The 22969-nt window shown below is 40.9% G+C and overlaps 1 protein-coding gene across 5 annotated transcripts in view; it reads right to left on the bottom strand.

Moving 5' to 3' along the window:
* Positions 1-8447: 8447 nt before the first annotated feature.
* The window catches only part of TRANK1 (tetratricopeptide repeat and ankyrin repeat containing 1), a 65748-nt gene continuing 51226 nt past the window's right edge, over positions 8448-22969 (bottom strand). For all 5 annotated transcript variants that reach the window (XM_037383873.1, XM_037383872.1, XM_037383874.1 and 2 more), the window contains 6 exons: positions 19591-19694; positions 17803-17935; positions 16684-16829; positions 12162-15220; positions 10535-10633; positions 8448-9340 (listed from right to left, as the gene is read on the bottom strand). In XM_037383873.1, coding sequence (XP_037239770.1) covers positions 9228-9340; positions 10535-10633; positions 12162-15220; positions 16684-16829; positions 17803-17935; positions 19591-19694 — 3654 coding nt within the window. In that variant the 3' untranslated portion in view covers positions 8448-9227. The remainder of the gene's footprint in view (positions 9341-10534; positions 10634-12161; positions 15221-16683; positions 16830-17802; positions 17936-19590; positions 19695-22969) is intronic.

Here is a 22969-nt window from a genome sequence, read left to right as displayed (position 1 = left end):
GCAGAATGTGTTTTGCTACCCTGGTTTAGCAAGGCAGGAACAAACGGGAGTGATTAGTCTGAGATACCATAGTTAAAAAGCATAAACCCAGGAGATGAATCTATGTTTTGTATATCTAATCAAGCAGCCGGAACGCCAGCCCTTGTGCGACACAGGCAGAACCATCTCACAGACAAAAATGGGCAAGAAGTCCAACACTTCAGAAGCTTAGCTGAGGAAATCCCCAAACGCACAGATACACACCCTCCTAGCCACAGAAATAAACACTCCCTAGAACCTGAGAAAGCAAGCAGGAGGTTCACTACCCTGTAACGTTCATCAGCAGTTCAATACCATTGACATCCAGTTGAACTGCCACGAGAACATCTCTTTTTGGTTTCTGGCTGGCTGAACAGGTCAGAGTAGTTCAGGAGGTCCACCTCAGCTTGCACATTGAGAGCTGACTGCCCTGCAGCAAGGCTTGAACAATCTGACTGGTTTTGCTTGTTTCCCTTTTATACCAATGAAATTAATCCAGTTTTTACCAGATTTACTCCACTTTTGCCTAAGTATAAATAAGATTAAAATGTGTCTGGAAGTGTTTATGCTGGGTGCAAATATACTCACATAGTTACTTCCAGTGCATGGACAGCAGAGCTTACCGATCTCTCTGAGCTCATGTTTAAACATTTCACCCAAATACATATCTTCATGCAACCACGATTTTTTTAAAAAAGCAGCCCTTTTCTGAGGAAATGTGGAAAGGTAATTAATTTCTATTGCAACAAAACATCAGAGATGCTTTTTTTCCCCATTTAAAACAAATGTTGAGGAGGAATAAGTAAAATTTTGCAGATGGAAACAGTACAGATGCTCTCACTTTGTGTTTCTCTTTCTCTCCCTGCCATTCTCAGATGAGAAAATTTATTTTCCAGGAGAGCTTTAAAGTCATCAGTTCTAATCAAAGTGACAGGTAAATTAAGCCTGATCAAGGAAAGTAAATGACAGTGTATTCCAGGGGAAGGCTGGGTCAGGCACGTACAGAACTACCCATGTTAATGCCAGGCAGCTACTCTAAGTCTGAACAACACATACAGGGAGTGAGGTCCTGTACTGGGACCAGAAGATGCTCGTAGCACGAGGTCCAGCCCTACAAATCAATATTCTTTTGCACGTAAATCTTGTCATATACTCTCCATTCCTGAATTTCTCCATCTCTAAATAGGAATGATCGATACATGTCCACTGCGATATCATACAGCTCAGCTGCCTAATGTTTGTAAAGCATTTTGACAGGCCCAGATGGAAGCTGCTCCATGGAGAGTTGCCTCTACCTCCTTGGTGCTGCTGCACTTTTTAATCCACCCTTTTATCGGCTGGTATTTCATGCGCCCTCCCTTGCAGCTGAAGCAGTGAGCGAACAGAAATGACAAAGTGCGCTTCCAAACTTCCCTCCCACTCACCTCTCCTCCATCTGTTGGAGAGAGAGATTTTATTTGCTGCAGAAGTGCTGTCTGGCTAAAAATGTGAGCACTTTTTACAGCATGATCCCACTCTCTCCTCCACACACACCCACTGCCCAAGTGCTTCATTTTGAAATATGACATTGCTTCTTAGCTAACACCCTATGTACGAAGAGGCTTCTACTGTAGGTTTTATTAGGTGCTGACTAAAAAGCTGCTACAAAATCCTACATGGTGTTCACTGCTGATCATCTCGGCCCTGCCTCTTAGGAACAGAAAGGAACAGAGGATATCTGACAATAAAGACTATTTTCCTTTCGCTTTTCCCTGTCACAAACGATCCAATTCAGTCATATGCCTCACTGTTTCCAAATGTTGAGGTTTAATCCTGAGTCTCATGACCAATGGTATTTCCCTTTAATACCTGGCTCCTGGAAGGAAGTACTCACTTCAGATTTTCTGTTTCTTTAAAGCAAGCAGTAAGTCAAGCACTCCTGGCTGGGGTGGAAAATTAGTTTTGGCTGAAGACACTTTAAAAGAATCAGGAAATAAAGGTCTAAGAAAGCATCTAACCACACAACGCAATCCTTTACACAGTGCAACGCTTCTACATCTGTGGAACTGGTACTACGAGGAGTGGGGAGAGCTTGTGGTCATGAATACAAGATTGTCCACCATGTGTAACTAAAAGGCATATAAAACCTGTGTTCAGAGAGTATTCCAGTCCAGATCTCAAGGTCTGGCCTTGAGATAGTTTAAAGAGGAAAGCACAAAAGCAATTTGGTGAAAAAGGGAGATGTTGCCTCATTTATCATTCAGTTAAAACCTCCCAACTTCAAAAAACTCCCAGCTTCATTCTTATTCTGAATATTGCAGCTTTCATAAAGAGAAAGGTTTGCACATTTTGGGACTTCTTTGAGTCTGAAAGGCCAAAGGAAGTGTCTTTCCCAAGTGTGTGTAATGCTTTATCTATCAATTGAACTAAGTAGATCATGTTACTCCACATTTTCAGCTAATTTTTTAGTAATCTTTGCAGAATGAGTACAAAACGGGGATGGTTGGAAGATGAGTATTGGACAAGAAGTGGTATTTTCTCTTCTCACCCCAATTTTGGTTAGCAGGTATATGGGGATGGAGGTCCACACTACAGCTTTGAACTGGGAAAGATTGTGTCCTTTGTTCCATAAGGATGCAACTTCTTCAGATTGTGCTCTAACAATTCCTACCAAAAGACTTCAACCAGAAAAGCGGTTGCATCACTGGTGCCAATTAAAGGCCCAGGCTATGTTATCAGGTGATTACAGTTCAGATTAAAAGCTCATAACTCCTAGAAGGAAATATTTTCCAGCTGGGGAATGGTGACCTGTCCCAAGTGGTCAAGTGACAAGCTTCAGTCAACGCTGACAGCTGCTCAGGAGAGTTACAGCTCCTCCTAGCCAAAGGCAGTTGTCTAACTTAGGTCCCCAAAAGACTACTTACTGAGGATTCAGCATCTTTATCTTCATGATTCACAAGCCACAATAGCTTCAAATGATCCTCCAGCAAAACCAGCAATTTCTGAACTAGACAACACAAAGTGGGCAAGGTGAGGGGATGAAGGACTTACATCCTTAGGGCTGGTGGCAGAAATAGGCACCCATATTCACGGTTCAGTAGCAGATCTAATTTTAATTCCCAACACAAAACACATTCCACACAACCACCAAAGTATTTTCTTCCCCCCCTACAACAAGACTGCCACAGAGCATCGAGCTATACACACTCCAGCTCACAGGTACGGTTCTTTGTACTACAAGTTTATTCCTTTTTTAAACATCAGCCTCCTCCAGCCCGAGTAAAGAGTGGTGAGAAACTGTGAATGTAACATTGGGAAATTCCTTCCCATGAGCTGGTGTCTGACCTTTTCTGAACAGCATCGGATTGAACAGCAGACACATTTGAAGCAACAGGGTCAGGAAGAAGGGAGAGTTGGCCAGGCACGTTATTTACAGAGAGAAGTAGAGCAACTTGGAAGCTGACAGTTATTTCATTACTTACTCACTCCAGCTTGATCCCTCTGTTCTTTATGCAGGTCTTCAGCCAAGAGTTCCGTGTCAACAGCTCCAGCTGCATGTTTAAGGAAACATGACCAGGTTTTATCTAGGAACTGTGAAAACTGTGGGTCTGCATGATTTGTTAAAGCATTTAAATACTTTATATCTGCCTGATAATAATGGTTCAAATAAGTACAGCAAGACCGTTAACTTACTCCAGCACTTTTCAGTGAAAAATGAGCGTATATAGGTTGTAAAGTGCCAGTTGTCCCCAAATCTCCCAACTCTAAAATTTGATGGAGTTATGTAAGCAATATTAATATCTGTATTTAATAGACCCAAGGGCAGAAGTAGCCTCATCAGTGTGGGGATGGGCTGTGAAACAGCATTCCTTGCCTTGAAGGTAATGTCACTTTGAACTTGACCCTGTAAAGGCGCACACCTACTGGGGGAAGGGAAAGGGCTTCAGAAGAAAATGGGTGGGATTGGCAACTGGCCAGTGCCAAACCCCAGGTATCGATCAGGCTGCACCACCCTTGGTCTGATCCAGTACCTCTATTATACGCTCAGAGCTGCTGTATTTTGGCAAAGCTGAACAGCTCAGTGTGTTACCTACCTGTAAGTCCAACCAGGATCCAGAAAATAGGCAGCTCTTTCTCATCTGCTACCTCAGTCCAGGTTCTTGCACACCACGAGCATCCCTGTAGGACATGGAATGGTCACTACTGACTACCCTCTGCATCACAGCGTTCTCCCAGGGAACAGGAGATCCAGGTTCAACCCCACCTCACCTGTAGCTTAGCAGAGGATGAGCCTGGCTACCCAGCTGCTGGCATTTCTACCTCTCCTGCTGAAGCTGTTTCACTGTGCAATGAGCCCAGCAGTCACTTACCAGAGCAAGGGGGCTCAACCCTGCCCTGGCAACTAAGCACCGCTAACACTGCAGCTATAGGTCCCCTTCCGAAGGCTGTTTTCGACATGTAGGACTACAGCGTTGACACCTGCAGCTGCAATGCATGTCTTCCCTTCCTGAACGGGTCCCTCTCCCACCCTCTCTCTGGCCCAGAAAAGCCCTGAATTAAGTCACCTTCAGCAGCAGCTGCAGTGAATGCTCCTCTAGACAAACCAGCACATGTCTCAAGAGCATCCTCCTGGGAGGGCCGAGTTTGAAACCTGGCCGACTCAGCAGCCTAGAGGAGCACTCCAGCCACTCAGCTGTTACGTCAGTACTCATCATCACATCCTCTTCCAAGTAAACTTTCTTCTGGCTGTCTCCTGGTGAAAACAAAGAACTCCAATCTGTTCTTTTGACAGAGAGACTACTGAAGGTTCCCATGCTGCACACTTCAGACATGTTCCTACTCCCAGGCTCCCCCAGGTGAAGCTCTGAAAATCACCTGTATTCAGTGTTTTCCTTTCTGCATGTCTTCTAACACCTGGAACACCGTTTCAGATCACCGGTGCCTCTCAGCTCAGTGCTCTTTTGCTCCGCATCCCATACCGAGGTACCCAACTTTCTCCAGAGGAAATCGGGCACCTCACCTACCTCTTCTTCAGAGTCCTCTTAAGCAACATTTCGTTCAAGGTTTGGGAACCCTGCCCAAAACTACTAGAAATGTAAAGTTCCTAAGAGAAAGGCTCTATAATGCATGTAGAGTGCTCCAAACTACATCGATACCGACTTTGACTGGGACATGACTAATACTGGAGTAACTCAAAGCTCAGCATATGTAAGCTGACAAGGCGAGTCAGCAGCAGATTTCCTTGTAGTGTTTTGCTCTAACTTATTTCTAGAGAAGCAGCCAACTTTCAAACAGCTCAAATGTTCTGTCCCTGATTGTTTGAAGGTAAAATCCTCATCCCATGATTTCATAAAGTATGTCTAGCACAAGACAAGCAAATGTTACAATTAATAGTTTGCAGAGGGGCATACAGCACTGAACTGGTGTAATGGAGCTCCACTAAAGACCTAGTCACTCCTTCACAAAAGGGAATTACAAGGATTTACTTCTATAGTATTTAAAGAAAACTACTTTCTGGCATCACTACTACTTATTTGCCTACAGAATGTCTTACAGGTGACCTAATTCTGTCAGTTTTTTGCTAAAATTTCAGCACTGGCTTATAAAGGACAATTTAGAAACCAGTGGATCGGAAGCCAAATTAAAGTAACTTATAAATGCCTGGAGCATCGCTATTATTTAAATCACTAGCAACTGCATATCTAAACCATAAAACCTTGTGTGCAGACTAAATGGAAGATGGGCTGTAGGTAGGTGAAAGTCTTCTACCATTTTCTTTCCAAACACTATCACCACAGATCAAGCAGCACGGAATTGTAACACTTCAGAGAGACTGCACCCATCCTCTTGCAACACAGCAGGATCGACACAGCAGAGATGACAATATGAATACACACCACTCATGCACATACACGTACCGGGCTCAGATCACAGGCCGAAAACAGTATCAGAAGTCCACATCAGAAAACGGAAATAAAAGCTCTAATTCTCACAGAGTATTTAATGGCTATTAATTGGAAAAATCCACTGCTTTGGTGTTTAAGTACCCGACTCTTAAGTGTTTCACATTGACTTTGAGCGTATGTGTAGTCAGAAATCTTGGCATATGAATGTAGTCATGAAAACTACAAAATAAACCACGAAAACTCTTCCACCCCCTGCCACACCAGCTCTTATAAAAGGGCATTAGGGAAGACACTCAAAACTTCTGACAACTACTACACCAAGATAAACGAGTAAAGAGTACGAGTGTTGCCTGGTACTTTGCTAATAGATTTCTGAGTTACATGCTCACTGAAAGCCTGAATGGCAGATCTGTCATCAATCTAATACTGAAGCCTCTCCGGGTCTTGCTGTGTAAGTGCAGGTGTGAAGGTTTTCATGCAAACTGAATGCTCCAACAAAGATAGAAGCGGAGCAGCAGTGGCTGTGGTCCCCCTTCATACAAGGAAGGGTGCTTCATAATTGGTTTTCAGCAAATAATGTCACAGGGATTGCTGGCAGGAAAATATTTTATATTACATATACTGAGGTAAGACAGTTTCTTCCCTCCTACATTTTCAGTGAGCATAAAGGCAAAAGGTTTCCCTTTAGGAATGAAAGTAAATAAAAACCAGCGAGCGCTTAAATGTTTTGCTAAGTCAGAGTCTGTAACAGCTAATTGTTAGGAAAGTGTTTTAGAATAAAACTGTGGGCAGTATTACAAAACAATGCTTTTAAGAGGAACTGAGGAAAAAGGTGTAAAGTACCCATCACTTACCACACGGTCCTTTGTATTAGTATGAGGTTCAAGCAAGCAAGAATTATTTTTCTTGAGAAGTCTGGAATCTGGAGAACTGTCACCTTTCAGACCACACCTCTGTCTTCCAAGTACAGTAAATAGTTTGTTCTTTTTTGTTCATTTTTGTATCACCAGGAAAAGAGATTTTTAAGTCACCAGTTTCTCTGCATTTGAAGCCTTTTCTAAATTCTTTTCAACTCAACATGGCTTAGGCAGAAGTGGGTGGACTAGCTTGACAGCCTGCATCCACTACTCTGTTCCAAGGTTTCAGTGCAATATGCATCTCACACGTACCAAGGCACCTGTCGTGGCTCTTAAGCCCTTTGAGTCAAAGGCATTAGCTGGTGCCAGAAACCGTGGGCTTCCACCACGGGTGAGAAAGATTTTTAAATAAACAAAGAAAAACCCCAAGGGTCTATCTGGAGAGCCCCTTTTTTCCAATTAAACATTCAAACAGGATTAATGCAAACAGGTCATTATTATCTGAAGAGAATGCTATGGAAAAGCAAGGTTTATCTTTATTTATGTATACCATTATAAGGGAAAAAAACCCTTCAGGTACTGACATCAGACTGGAGAACCAACCAGATTTTCCATCTCTGCTTAAACATTACTGAAATCTTGGCGTAATAGAGCTCTGAAACCACGAGCCCCGAAATTTGCATTGCCATTGATTTTGGCTAGTGATCAGTCCTTTGCATGCTATTTGAAACAAGTTCCATCTGGGAGCACTGATTCAGTCACAGAATGACCACTGGTTTGTACAGAACCATAGCAAGGACCATAGGTCTCTGCACCAAGGAGATGTACCTGAGGTGAAGTTCCTGATGTAATATAACTTCTGTTCTTACTCCTTTGTTTTGTCCTTCTCTTTGCTTGGTGTTTTGCAATAATGTTTTCAAAGCTTCTTTTTCTCCCATAAAGAGAAAGAAAAAGCATGATCCCTAGATCTTTAAACTGTGGCCAGCAAGGATTTTTAAATGGTAACTGTTCTTATAAAGTTTAGGCAGTATTCACTGCCACAAATGTAGACACTCAAGCTGAGAAAGTAATGAGGAAAGTTACTTGGAGTAACCTCAAATGCAAAAAACATCACTATAAAAAACAAGGCCAAAGTAGTTACATTAAGGATCCAACTTTCTGAATTCTAGATTTCTATGTGAGTGACCAGTCTTACATTTCTTCAATAGATGTTTTTAAACTATCTTCTAGACACTTGCTTAAGCCACAAGGCTTCTTTAAGAAGCACTTTGTAAAGTCTTCTGGCAGACAACAGCAACTACAATGCAATAGGTAACTATTACTGCTGCCCACGCTGCTCCATTCTACACTAACATTTCATTTTCACCCATGTAAAATGTCCCACTTCCATGGCATTGAGCATAATAGCCAGTTACTAAGATTTTGGCAAAAGGTAATTATTGAAACAATTTGTTACATATACAAAGTAGCTCCCTTTTCAAGGCAAAGTATTTCAACAACTAATATTCTAATTACGTTAACATTTAAAATGCTGCTAAAGGAGATTACAGTATGTTGGAGACATTGAAATCCCAGAAGTAAAACACTACCAGTATGAACCCATTTTGGACCCAACTTGTAAATGTCACTCATGCAGTCAGTCACACATGGCTTTCAGAAAGTATTCAAAAAATAAGACAAAATCAAGTGATTTTAAAAATCTTACAGGTTTTATAAAAATGTTATTATACATTACAATAATCCCTGTATCAATTAAAAATTACAAAACACTTAAAATGTGTAATACTCTTTTACAAGATTATCTATATTTCAATATTTACAGGTAAGTTTATATCAAAACTTGATTCAATAGAAGACAATCCATAACTTCCATACCTGTCTAATTAGAGGTACAGTTAAAAACGAATGTGTTTAGAAATTACTGTCCTTGTCATAAAAATAGAAAAGAGAGATACTGTAAGTATCGCACCTGAAGACTCAAGAATTTCCATATATAAGACTCAAAATACAGCAGGTTTACAATGGTAACCTAAAAACAATTAAAACCTCTTAAAATCAGAGAAAGTATCCTTACATTTTTCTGAGTATTCTAGCTCAGAAGAATGATGATGTAAAGTAACAGGGAAAAAGAAAAAGACGACTGAGTGGAAAAATACCCCTGAGATAAGGCAGAAACATTATTGGTTTTTACTACTTGTTTGGGTCTCTGTCTCTCTTTTTGTTATTTTCAAGCTACCACATAGGTTTGAAAGGAAATGTGCCCTATCGTAGGTTTTAACAATTACATTGTCACCACACAGGCAATTATTCTGACACAAGTGATACAAAACCCAATAGCATAAATAATTATTTTTCTTCAGAATCTTCCTATTTCTGACCCCATCCCTCTATTTTTCTTTTTAACAACATTTTTTTGTTCTAAAATTAGATTAAAAGCATAGAATAGCCACCTGCGTATTTTTTCTAATTAACATTTCCCGTATCTTCCTTTTTTTCTTGAAGGTTTTTTATAGGCAAGTTCTTCAAAAGCCATGCTTTCATCTTCTACTTCATTTTCCAAGTCTTTATCATGCACAAAGCCTGTATTTAAAAAAAAAAAAATTAACACAGAATGGAAAACCCCAACACCTTTTACTCTTATCACAAGCTATGTCATTGCTATTTTATGTCAGCAATATACCTTTGTATGTATATAATCACGTTTAAGAAGTACTGAGCTTAACATGACAATACACTTCAGAGTTCTGCTAGAGACTGCTAAGCCACTTGCTGCACTAGTAATTAATTTTTACACTGAAGATCTCTGCTCCTATTGTTACTGCTTTTGACTTTTTGTAAGATGTATGACTCCTCTCTCAAGGTTCAGTTTCAGCAGACAATACAATTGCTTACTGACTTCAAAAACAGACTACAATGTTCCTTGTGAGACTATGGGAGCCCTCCCATGTAGTTTTATTAAGTATATCTTTCTCAGAATGGGAAAGTGTTACACAAGGCTTTATCACAATCAGATTTTCTAAACCAGAACTACTTTAATACTTTACATATAGTGCAATTTGTAAGCCTGATCACTGCTGTCTTTTTGTGCAATTGTTGCAATCTCACCACCTAAATATTTGCTTAAACCTGGACATACAGGTAGGCACAATGTAGTCTTAAACTTGTCCTCAGAGGTCTGTGAAGCAATAGACTGCATCAATGTATGTTACTTCTGGTGTGAAACCAAGTGAAATGGAAGTGAAAGCAAAAGAAAGCCAACTGCATATATAATGTTTTTCCACAGAACTCTTAAAAGCTAGCTAAGGATCAGTTTTGTTAGGAAGCTGCTTTCCAAGAACTTGGATCCCCACTGCTCATAAACACACTGCTGCAGCAGAGTTAAGAAACAGCGCTATCTTACTGATGAAGGTGAAGATAGCTTGTCTTCTGTTCCCCCCACCCAAGTTTCTGTCCTGAAGGCTGTATCTGAGCCACAGTTATGTGTGCATCTGCGTGTGCCTGTGTGCACAAACACACACGTACGTTACGCAGGCTGGAATCCACTGAGTGCTGGGGAGGAGGCCTGCTCCATCCTGGCTACTCCGTAACCAGCTGCGAGGCTCATGCTCTTTTAAAGAGCCATTGAGGAAAGACTGGTACGCCAATTTCTTGTTGCCTCGAGGGTAAGTGAATATCCACAACACGGGTGACTTGGAGACTAAATTGATGCTAAGAGACCATTACTGAACAGTGCCCTCTAGAGGGCACAGAAACCCGTGCAATTTGAAAACGTACCTTCTTTCATCCTAGGAGAATCCGTTTTCTTCAGCCACTTACGAGCCTCATCAACGGTGGCAACCAATTTGTTGGCATGTTTGGTTATTATTTCTTCAGCTGAAAAGAAGCACAATTAACATTCTGTAAGAACACTAGCTGAAAGATGGACAGCAGCTAAAAGCCAAGCACCAAACAAAGTTACACTGAGCTGCCAAGCAAGAAGTCTCAGTCACCAGTGATTTCACGTGCAGGTAAATTCACTACTGAGGTTGAAGATGCTGCATGTATTACTCCCCATTCCAATCAACATTACTAGCACTGTCAGAGAAGCAGCTCTCCATCCTTGTGCTGTCCTTTTTAAGGTGCACTTGAAACTTCTGAAAACGTTCCGGTTTATCTATTTTGGGGTATTAAAGTTCCTGGCTTTCATTATCCCTCTGAAATTATACAGGTCAAAGTAAAACATGGACCCGAGATGTTGCAGCCTTTGCTTAACTGCACCACTAAGGACTTGAAAAATGCTTGTTATAAAGTGAGGGAAAAGTAATTTCAAAGGCAAATAATTTCGGAAAATATATTTTTACTGAGTGGAAGAACAAGGTAACAGTCATCAAGCAACTGTCATAACAAAATCAACTATTACCTAATTGAGCCTACTACATCTATCATATTGATCACTATCATGGTTCATTGAGCAGACAGCCAAATAAATAACAAGCAAAACTTCATGGATTTCATCCATAAGTAAACGCTTTCCACTAAGAGTAAAGATAAAGCTTACAAATGAAGACCACTACCTAACATTTAGTTAAGAGATTTAACGAATTTCACTGATCAGAGCTGATGAACATATCAAATATTACAGTTTTTCACTACTGTCAAGACATCCCAAGCAAAGTGACAGCTTGACAGGGTTGGTGGATTTCTACAACTAAAGCCAGTTAACAATGTTTTGACTTAAGATGTCACTTTCCCACAGCAAGTAGCCCAAACAATTTTGCTCCTAGGACAACTCATTCAGTGGTTCAATTTTGCTTGCAAAAATCAACACAGTATAATGCTTTAAACATATGGGGGGGGGGGAGGACAAATATCAAAATACATATGCCTTAAGTACATAATTTACTGGACTTTATAATAGCAGGGTTGCCTCTGAGTGTCTGATACCCCAGAGATTTGTAGTTAAGTATCCACTTTTGTTCATCCCTAGGAAAACTACAAGTTCAAGGGCAGACTAGTCAGAGGTATCCTTAACCAAGACTCCAAGTACTCCTAACACTCTACTCCTGCGAATCCCAATTACTATGGCTAGCAGAACTAAGTAAGTAGGAAACAGCAGAAATATTAGCGAAGTTTACCTGGTCTAATGTAACAGGCTGCTGTAAGACTATAAATTCAGCACTTGATCGTGCAGTTAAAATTCACTTTACCTGTACTATTTGATGTCTTATTTTGTGTTTGGAAGAGGTGAAAATATGTTTTTTAATATTTTCAGCTGTGTCTGTTCTTCTTTTCCTCAGCTACCTGAAATACCCGGAAATATCTTTCTCTTGACCACACTGAGATTTTCAAATGGAGCTTTGTCAGGTCTAGAAGTTTGGCCACAAATGACATATTGTTTAAAAGAAAACTGGAAAGGTCCTACCTTTAGCCCAGGCTTTTCTCTCGTAGATTTCCTCTACTGCATCTGAAATCTTCTTAATATTCTCTTTGATTTTTCTCTGGCTTAAGTTGGAACCTTCTTTATATGCTAAATGGTCTTGGGTATAAGTCTTCTGTGTAATGGCGTCCACTACCTCCAGTCCATCCTGTATTACTGGATCTACCTTTCTTCTGAAAAAGTCGACATAGGATGTGTAGACAGCATTATTCTTTCTGTGTTCATCTGTGTTTTGGTGCTCTATGTAAGCCTCGCTGGCCACAGAAGTTGCATTTCCTTCCCCACTGATCTCTGTTGGTGTCACAGTTTCAGAAGTGTCGGCCTCCATGTTTTCTGCTCGGCTGAAATAGTTCTCAGAGCTCTGGATAAATCTGACTCCACAGAGGTCACACTGTGTTTGGTCAATATCTGCTTTTTTGAAGATCTCTGATACAAATTCCTCTCCTTCCATCGCAACAGACTCAGCTTTGGAGCAGGCCTTCCTTTTCCATTTCATGCACAGAGAAACAAAATGAAAGACACGACGCAGGTGGCGTTGGGCAGATGCTTTCTGCTCTTGCCTCTGTTGCTTGCTGAGTGCAATGACTTCCAGGGGATCTTTTTGGTCCTCTAAGCAATGAACCCTTTCAAGTTCCTTTTCTAGCTCATCAGCATATTCTGTCTTATCCAAAGAGGTCGTAAACCTGTCAAGGTTTATGGGTTCGTACAGGATGCCCCGTATGGGTGGGTGCCCCTGAGTGTAGGCAGAGTCCCACTTCCACCGGCAGTCAACCAAGTGCTCTGCATCTCGCTCTGTCAGCAGCTCCTGCAGGCCTGCAGCAATCTCTCTTACACGTGTAGCATCACTCACTTGTTCCACAACCCTTAGCAATCTTGCAGGCACTTTAGAGGGAGAGTCTTTCTGCATTGATTTCAGCATTGTCTTGATTTCAGGAAAGTGGTGGCATAAGTGGGATCGATATTTAGAATTCTGCACCTGGTCAGCATTCAGTAACATCACTAGGCACAGCACTACAGTCCGCTCAGCCTCCCCTGAAGTTATGCAGTCAGGATCCCCAAAAGCATCCAGAATGACATTGAACCTTCCATGAATACCACACAAAACTTCAGCCAGATAACAGAGATGAGATCTGAAATTCTGTACAGCTACGTATGCGTCCTTTGGTCTATACTCTTGTATAATAGAAAATGAGTCTCTAGGTTCTTTGTTATGGCCCTTGCTTCTGAACAAAAACTCCCAGTAATGAATGAGAGCAATGTAACTTTTTGGAAAGCAGAGTGTGATGTTCTTGGAGAGACGCATCAAGACAGCACAACAGAGAATATACTGGAATTCCAACAACATCACCGTATTTCCTATGCTTGGAATCAGGTATCTCGTGCATTTCTTAACCAGGACATTCATAAAACGGAAAAAAAACCTTTTACAGTTTTCTGGGTTTTTATGAACATAGAATTGCTCAAGTGAATTTTGAAGGAGTCTAATGAAGCACAAGTGTGTTCTTCCTGCGTTTTCAGTATTTTTGTCAGGTAGCAACATACCATGTCTGCCCTCTATTCCTTTGGCCTTTCCTCCCTGGCCTTTAGTCTTTGGTAAGTTTTTTGCCTTTAACAAGGCAAAGTTAAGCTCTTTGTTATAATCATCCTCCTCCTTAAAAAGAAGTTTCTCAAATTCTTCAGGATATCCCGAAGATAAGATGAAAACTTGCATGGCACTTAGCCACAAGTCAGTTGATTCTCTTCTGGCTGCAGTGTCCTCCTTTTTAAACTTGAATGTGATATACTCCTTCAACGCCGCCCTACAGGGTTTGGAAATAACGTCACTGAATTCCAGTATTTCTTTGCATGCCTTTGGGTTCTCAGACAGTATTCTCAAATGAAAATGATTAGGAAAAAACATCTCTAGGAGGGCTTTACATGATGCATATCTGTGAGCACTCAAAATATCATCAAAGCTTTTGCACTGATTCAGCAGCTCTTTAGGGAAAATGCACCTGGCTTCCAACAGCAGTCCACTTACTGCCACCAAATGCATTTTACACTGAAATATTGTCTTTGCTTCATGGCGCAACAAGGGCTTATGGTAACCCTCACAGGTTTTGTCTTCACAGTTCAAGCCAGCAATGAACTTCATACAAGTATCAGGGTAATGCTTGTTCAGTAATTCATGGGTGATAGAGCACAACCTGCTTAACAAGTGCTGCTTCAAAGCCGATTTTACCTCCTCTGTGCTTACTGAGAAATCACCTTTTGTCTTCCTCTCTTTCAGGCTTGGCTTGTCTGACAAAAACTTGAGAATAGGTTCAGCTTCATTTTGAGACACCTGGCAACTGTCACCTGTTGGGACAATCCCAAAATAGGCAAAACATGACTTCACCATATCTTTCTCTGCATTGGTGGCTGCTTTCTTCAAACCCCTAACCAGACTCAGAAGAGCCATTAAGCCGCGCATTGCCATAAAGAGGATATTCTGGTTAGGAGTGCTGCAGCGAGATAATGCAAAGAGAGCTTCAACTGCACCAGCAGAATGATTCAGAGAGAGGAACTGACTGTATGCACTGCTCAGCTTTGTGCAGTCTCCTGTCAGAGCTCCCTGCAAAAACACAGCCTCAGCAATGCCAGACTTCTGCTCGGTTTGTTCACAAAGTTCAAGGGCTTCCTTTAGGATGACTTCCATGTTCACCAGGTCTGATTCTGAGCAGCAAGTCACGCCAGCACGTGCTGCAGCAAGCAAACACAATGCACGGAACTCTTTTATAGCTGTGAGGTTGGCGGCTTCCAGAGCAAACCCATGTTGTTTCATTAACTTTGCAGCTTCTTCCTCTCGACCTTCCCTTTTCAGTAAGTCTGCTGTTTGGTGCAAGCATCCACGAGACTTCAGAAACTCAAGCTGATCTTCTATATCAAGTTTTGAAAGGACTCGCATCATTTCCTCAGTTCTGTTCATACTCAGGTACTTTGCAGCTGCTTCCAAATACAACTGATTTGCTGTACACGAGAGTTTGGAAACCATCTGTCCTTTTGTATTTAACATCTCTTCGTATCTGAAATAACAGATCAACTTACTACCACAGATGACTAACCTAGACAAAAAACCACTGCGTTTCTAAAAAGCCCCTAAGACATTAAACAAATAGCTGCCCCCAGAAGCCTTCAAAAAGGCCAACTATTGCAAGTTATATGTCCGTCACGCAAAAAAACCCCAACAATCACGTGATTTTAAAAGATCTACAGAAAGAACTTAGTTACAACATAAGGTTGTCTGAAGCAAGACCATTAAAACTTCTGCTACAAATTAAGATCATGAGGTTTACAGCATTAGTGGATCTTTCCCCATGTTGTCAAATCACTGTACAGATTATTTTTATCATGTTTTGTCAGCGATAATCTTCTGTTTATTAAAGTAAACCTCAATACAAAATGGTTGTTAACATGAACAGAAGCCAGAATGAAATAAACACGAATTTCAGTGAATTCTCCACAAGTCAATATAGATAATATTCTGAAAAATTTACATAAACTGGTCAGTTTAGACAACTCTTTCAATTCTGTTGTATGTACTTCTATATACTTTGCTCCTTATTAAGTGCCTAAGCACCTTAACTTAGTTGGCAAGATGACTTGAATGCTTGAACTTTTGATCAAACTATCTCTATGTATTAAACAAGCTTAAAAACCCCAACTGTCATTATTAAGGTACATCACAAAGGATTTCAGTGAAGGTGTGTAACTGTAGGCTTGCTAGAATTTTAACTGCTGTACACCTTCTTCAAAAGTAATCAATTAATTTAGGTGTAATGAAAAGTGTGGCCAATAAATGAACTGTTTACGCAGTACAAGAATGTGCAAATGAGGTCACAGGGGTGGTGCCAGAGGCAAAGTTTTGTCAAAAAGATACTAATAAGATCAGTTTATGAAGCACAGTCTGAAGCAGTTCTTAACTGCTCTGAGCCAGCACAGCAGAGACGGTGTGGAAAAGTTAATCTCAGAGACTGGGACCAAGAATCTGTCAGAGAGGCAGTGCAAGCTGCTCATTTAAATAACTATTCTTTGCTCTTAAGTTAGAGATTTTGAAGAGGCAAATAGTTTATTTGCCACAACAACTGCTGCATTACATATACATCTAATGGTATAACTCCTACAGAAGTCAGTGACTAAGCGGCTAAATCCATTACTATTTAAGTCTTAAAAGAGAAGTATTTAATACTTCTATTAAATATTTTTGTCATATTTACTGGCTGAAGGAGAATTACATGACTAGTAATAAAGACTGGGAAAAATTCCCAGGAAAATGAAGCTAAGTCACTGCTCCAGCTGTGAATGCAGTAGGATGCTTTCACCATGTTATCATTACCAAAGTGAGAATTCTGACAAAGTTAATTTAACTTGATATAAAACAAAGTCACCATCCAAAACTCGTGAAAATTTGATGGCAAACCAGCAGTATTATTGTGAATTTGGAAATGGAAAGGAGAATTATATTCCAATACCATCTTGGAAGACATACCTTTCAACTGCCTTTGCTGCTTCTTCATAGAGTTCTTCTTGACAATACATTTTAATTGCCAGATCAAACTCCTCAATTTGTTCATAACATTCAGATGCTTCTTTGTAGCACTGGCTTTTCTGATAGTAAACTGCAGCATCTCTCATCTGCAATGCAGAAATCAGTAATGAAACTGAAGTGCTCTAAACAGTCAAAACTACATAAATAGAATTCAGTAACTCCATCAGGTAGGCATCTCACAGATAAGCACATTTTAATAAATGTATCTGAATGTAATCAAATACATACTGAAGTAATCATCATTAAAATTGAAAAAATTTAAAAAAATCCTTAAAAATGTGTGTCCAAAAAACTGGAATGCAAAATTAAAGGTATTATACAGGATTTCCAAAGCACTTTTTATTCACCCAGCTCTGCCTGTTAAAAAACACCATACACACTTCTGTTGACTTGCAAATTTCTCAGAATCAACAGAATTAGATTAAAATAGTTATGGATGCAGAATGGGAACCCTAACCTTGTATCCTAAACTTTAAATATTTGGGAACAACACCTTTACCTTCTTTCTAGGATGGAAATTAACTCTAGCCCAGCCGAAACCAGGACACAGTGGAAACACTGCAAACAAAAAATGTTCAATATCCTCATACACTTAGAAAATTATTGTTGGCACATTACTTAACCCTTACAAGTTTCAAGGTTCCACTTAGATGGTGTAATCAGTGACATTTCAGTATCATCAGAGTATCGAATGAAATAACAGCTTAAGTTTCATTAAACTGGTCATTAATTAACTTCCGACTGCAAAGCAGAAATAAGTTTCATTAAACTGGTCATTAATTAACTTTCGACTGCAAAGCATAAATGACTGATGGTGACATTCGAGGAAAGCCAAAGAAATAAACCTAGACTGCATAACTGCATCACTGTCCTCTTCATTTCCCTTCTGGCTATTCTGTGACAAATGCTTCCTCTTGAATGGCCCAGCTTAAAGAGCTGTTTCAGTTCAGTTACTAATATGTCACAGAAGAATACTATCACCTTATGAGTAATATGAGGGGAAAAAAGCTGTAGGAAAAGGAAAGTGATAAGGAGAGGATAGTTTAGAGGATTTAATACCTTTCCTAACTTTTTACACAGTTCTGCACAGAGCCGGAACTCCTTTGATTGAAACAGACATTTTAATGATAGTTTTGGTTCTCCACATTCCAAATAAGTTTTAGCCAATGTCATGTATTCCATCTGTTTCTCCCTGTAGAAAGTAAGAGAAAATTACTGCCTACATACAAATTCAATTTAGGATCACGTGATCTGCCACTGAATCCAACCAACACTGATATCATGTGTTCTTTTTCATATATAACCTGATAAGGTATTACCTTACAATTAGTTATATGTTGGGGTGACACATTTCTGTCCAGACGTCTATTCCAGAATCTCACTGCTCTGGCAGCAAGAAGCTTTTTTTTTTTTTTTTTTAAAAAATAAAATTCTCAAACTAAAGTGTACTAGTGTGGTTTTGTGCTGCTCCTCCTTTCTAGCTTAACTTGCTCCTCCCTTCCTTTCTGCTGTTTAGCCCCAATGCCATTAAAGACAACAGTCAAATTTGTTCTCAGCCTTTGCTCTGTATAACCAAACAAGCCCAGCCTTTCTGGTTTCCTTGCAGCATGTCTTATTTTCTTCCCAGATCTAGTCTGAGTTCATCATTCTTGAACCTGGAGGATCAGAAGCATACAGAGCATTCCCTATTATATAGCACACAGGTATCTTATTTATGCTTTGTACACTACCATTAATACCGCTACTAAAAAAAAAAAATAAAATGCCACTTTCACAGCTTCATTATTGCACGTTTTGTCAACTTAATATATCCTAATATACCCAATTTCTTCTCAGGCTTTATGCAGTTGACAAGCACCACAGCTCACAACCAACTGAAAAAACATTTTTTCAGTCCCATCAACAAATTCTCTATGATTACAAAATGTTATGAGTATCTTTATACTTCTAGCCAGGGCCACTAATATAAAACAGGTGATTTTAAAAGGTAAAATCTTGACTAACTCCAGCAATAACATTTCTCTAGACCTTCCCCCTCCTCCCTTCAGTGCTAGCCTCCTCTGTTCTAGTCATTCCTTACCCACTCTGCTATGACTAGTAGTTTTCAGCCTCCCCAGAACGAGCAGGAATTAATTCACTGAGGTCTAGAATCCTCCTCATGAAGTTTTTCCTGTCTTATTTAAGACAAGTCCCAAGCAGTTTTTCAACCACTTCATGAAACTGCAAACTTTCCTCCCTGTCAAACCCTTGAGCTGTTTTGCCCAGCTGACGGCACGAACTAAATGATTTATCTCAAAATCTGTCCCTTTAAAAACACCCTTTGGTTGACATCTACTTCTGCTTGTTTAGATTGACTCTAATTTCACCCCAAAGCTCACTTTTTGTTAGCAGCTTTTCTTTCCCAATATGTACCACCATTCCGTCTTCTTTGTTAGGTGAACCTGCAGTGGGATTAACTGGAGTTGAGCACTGCTGATGGTGTATGTTCTGTCCACATCTAAGAACATAAAGCCTTTTGAGGTAATGCAAATCCTGTTGCTTTTCTCTCACATAACCAGTAAGCCCCTTCAATGGCCACATTTGGTCTGGACAGCCTACAGCATACAAGTGCTCCCTCTGCTCCCCAAAGTGCCCAGATCCTGTTGGAGCTGTGCTAGACTTTCCAATTTTTTAAATCTCTTTTACCACCCACAGACAAAGAAAGATGTGCAGACACCTAACCTAGCCTGCATGGTTCTCTGGTGCCTCCAGTCCAGTCCCACAACTGTGACAGGAATGTCCCCCTGCACACACCCTGTGAGGTCCGGCACTGCAGAATGACACCTGCCCATCTGTGTTCACACTTACTTGGGGCTGCTTTTCTTTGAGTGCACTTTGAGAACAGCATCGTGTGCCAGGGCCAGTTTTGACTTCTCAGCTGCTCCTCCCTTTTGGTAACATTTGGCTGCAACCTGGGGTGAAATCATACACAGCATTCACACACGTGCATGGCTTAGCACATAAAAGCAATACTTAATTTTACAGTCACTGTAATGGAAAACAGAAAGACTGGCAGGGTGCCTGGAAGAAGGAAAAGGCAAAACATTGCAGTATATTTTTAGGGCAAAAAGAAAAGCTTTAAAGTCGGTCTACAAGTGACTATCACAGTTAGAATTTTAATAACAAAGTTTTACATGGAAGTAGTGAAAGCAACATTTCTGGTAGGCCAATAGAACAAACAGCACACACAATCTGAATGATGGTCTAAACCATTAATGGACCAGTCACCAGGCATCTACCACAAATTCCATTAATAAAAGTTAGGAAAAACAATGTGGGTAAAGTTAAATCAAAAAGCATGGAGCTTTTATTAATGGTTTTACCATACCAGGTCCTTTCTGTGATAAGCTAAAGAGCAACAGCATGAGTTACCATGCTCCTAGCAATGTTTGCTTCATTACCACCTTGCTCATTCTGCAACACCATTATTTCTTTATTCTATCCATTAATTTAGTATTTTCTTCTGTTTAGAAATTGCACGTTGCAAGCTACTCTTAGAACTGCCAAATTCACCAGATAATTTCTTCTTAATGTGGCAATGATAAACAAAGAACAGGATTATAAAGAAAGAAGCAGATAATATAGCTAATACATTTCAGATTTCAAGATGAATTTTTTTCAGCTGTGTATTTTTTATCTAAACAATTTTCTGACCATTTAGGAAATTGCCCTTTGTTTTCAAGGGTAGATAAAGACTGTCTGTACAGTGGCAGCCGATTGTTTTGATTTTTGCCTTGTTATAGATATCTATTTTCCATATAAAAATTGTACGTTACTATCAGCAAAAAATGGCAGCTTTCCTTCTGCCATGATAAAAAAAAACCCCACAATTTTATTTCATAGAATCATAGAATATTTGAAGTTGGAAGGGACTCGTCAGGATCATTGAGTCCAACTTCTGCTCCTTGCAGGACTACCTAAAACTAAACCACACGACTAAGAGCATTGTCGATGCTCCTTGAATTCTGACAGGCTTGGTGCCGTGACCACTTTCCTGCGGAGCCTCTCCCAGTGACCAACCACCCTCTTTTTGAAGAACCTTTTCCTCACATCATCTGAGCTTCCCCTGATGCAGCTTCCTTCCATTTCCTTGTGTCCTATTGCTGGTCACCAGAGAGAGGAGACCAGCACCTCCCCCTCCATTGCCTCTCTGGAGGAAGTTGTAGACTGCGATGCGGTCACCCCTCAGCCTTCTCTTCTCCAAGCAGAACAAGCCAAGTGACTTCAGTTGACCCTCGTAACTCCTGCCTTTGAGACCGTTCACCATCTTGGTAGCCTTCCTCTGGACCCACTCTAACAGTTTGATGCCCTTCTTGTATTGAGGCACCCAAAACTGCACACGGTACTTGAGGTGGGGCTGCAACAGTGCAGCATAAAGTGGGACCGCCACTTCCCTTGACTGGCTAGCTATGCTGCTGTTGATGCACCCCAGGACACAGCTGGCCCTTTTTGCTGTCAAAGCACACTGTTGACTCATATTCAACTTGCCATCAACCCAGACCCTCAGATCTCTTTCCACAGAGCTGCTCTCCAGCCTCTTATCCCCTAATTTGTGTGTATAACCAGGATTACCCCATCCCAGATACAGAATCCAGCACTTGCTCTTGTTAAATTTGACACAGTTGGTAATTGCGCAGCTCTCTATCCAGATCCCTCTGTAAGGTCTTTCTATCCTCCAGAGAGTTCACAGCTCCTCCTGATTTAGAATCATTGGCAAACTTACTTCATATACATTCACTTCCTGCATCCAGTTCATTTATAAAATCATTAAAGAGCACTGGGCCTAACACTGAGCCCTGGTGTCTGGCCACCAGCCTGTTACAAACCCATTCGCTAGAACTCTTTGAGTCCAGTCAGTTGCTCACCCAACGTGTTATGGGCTTGTCTAGCTGTGCTGGACATCTTGCCCAGAAGGACAGTGTGAGAAACAGTGTCAAAAGCTTTGCTAAAATCCAAACCCACCACATCTACTCACTTCCCTTGGCCAACTCGATGGGTGATGCTGTCATAAAAGGAAATTAAGTTGGTTAAGTAGGAGTTTCCCCTTGTGAACATGTGCTGGCTACGACCAATGACTGCATTGTCTCTCAAGTGTTTTTCAGGAACAGCCAGAATAACCTTCTCCATTATCTTACCAGGCACTGCAGTGAGACAGAAAGGCCTAAAATTACCAGGGTCTTCCTTCTTACCCTTCTTGAAAATTGGGACATTTGCCAGCTTCCAGTCAACTGGGACCTCTCCAGACTCCCAAGACCAATGAAAAATAATGGAGAGAGGTCTCGCAGTAAAATCCATCAGCTCTTTCAGTACCCTGTAATGAATCCCTTTGGGCCCCACAGACTTATGTGCATCCACCTGGAGCAGCAAGTCTCAAACAAGTTCAGAGTTGGCTGGGAGTTTATCATCCCCCCAGCCATGGCCTTCCAACACTGGGCTCTGGGGGTCCCAAGGTCCATAATCAGTTTTAAAGAGAGGCACAGAAGGCATTAACTGTCTCTGCTTTGTCTATGTCCCTATCTGTGAGGGGACTGACTTCATCAAGTAATGGACCAGTGCTGTCTCTGATCCTCCTTTTGCTGTTGATGTATTTAAAAAAGGCCTTTTTGCTGTCCTTCGCAGTGCTGGCCAGCTTGAACTCTGATCAAGCTTCGGCTACACGAATTTTCTCCCTACGGTGTCAAACGGCATCCCTATAGTCCTCTCACGTCACCTGTCCTTGCTTCCGATGTCCACAGACTTTCCTTTTTCGCCTAAGTTCTAGAAGATCCCTGCTCATCCAAGTCAGCCTTTTGCCCCACTTGCTTGACTTCTGACACTTTGGAATTGCCTGCTCCTGCACTTTTAAGATGTTCTTAAAAAGTGACCTTCATTCATGGACCCCAAGATCTTCAAAAGCAGATTCCCAAGGGACCTTTCTAACTAGCTCCCTCAGCAGCCCAAAGCCTGCTCTCCCCATATCCAGGGTCAAAGTTTTGCTGGCAGTTTTTCTCCTGCCACCAACGATTTGAAACTGAACTACTTCGTGGTCACTGTGATCAAGACAGCCGCCAATCAACAATTTGCCCATTAGTCCCTCTGTTTACAAACAATAAATCTAGCAGCACATCTTTCCTAGTCGGCTCCCTTTGTACCTGCACCAAGAAGTTATCTTCAACATGCTCCAGAAATTTCCTGGACCTGTTTGTGT

This window comes from Falco rusticolus, chromosome 4 (assembly GCF_015220075.1).
Source record: "Falco rusticolus isolate bFalRus1 chromosome 4, bFalRus1.pri, whole genome shotgun sequence".
In the NCBI taxonomy this organism is placed as follows: domain Eukaryota; kingdom Metazoa; phylum Chordata; class Aves; order Falconiformes; family Falconidae; genus Falco; species Falco rusticolus.
The sequence above is the reverse complement of the archived record's forward strand: the minus strand, read 5'-3'. Positions and strand labels throughout refer to the sequence as shown.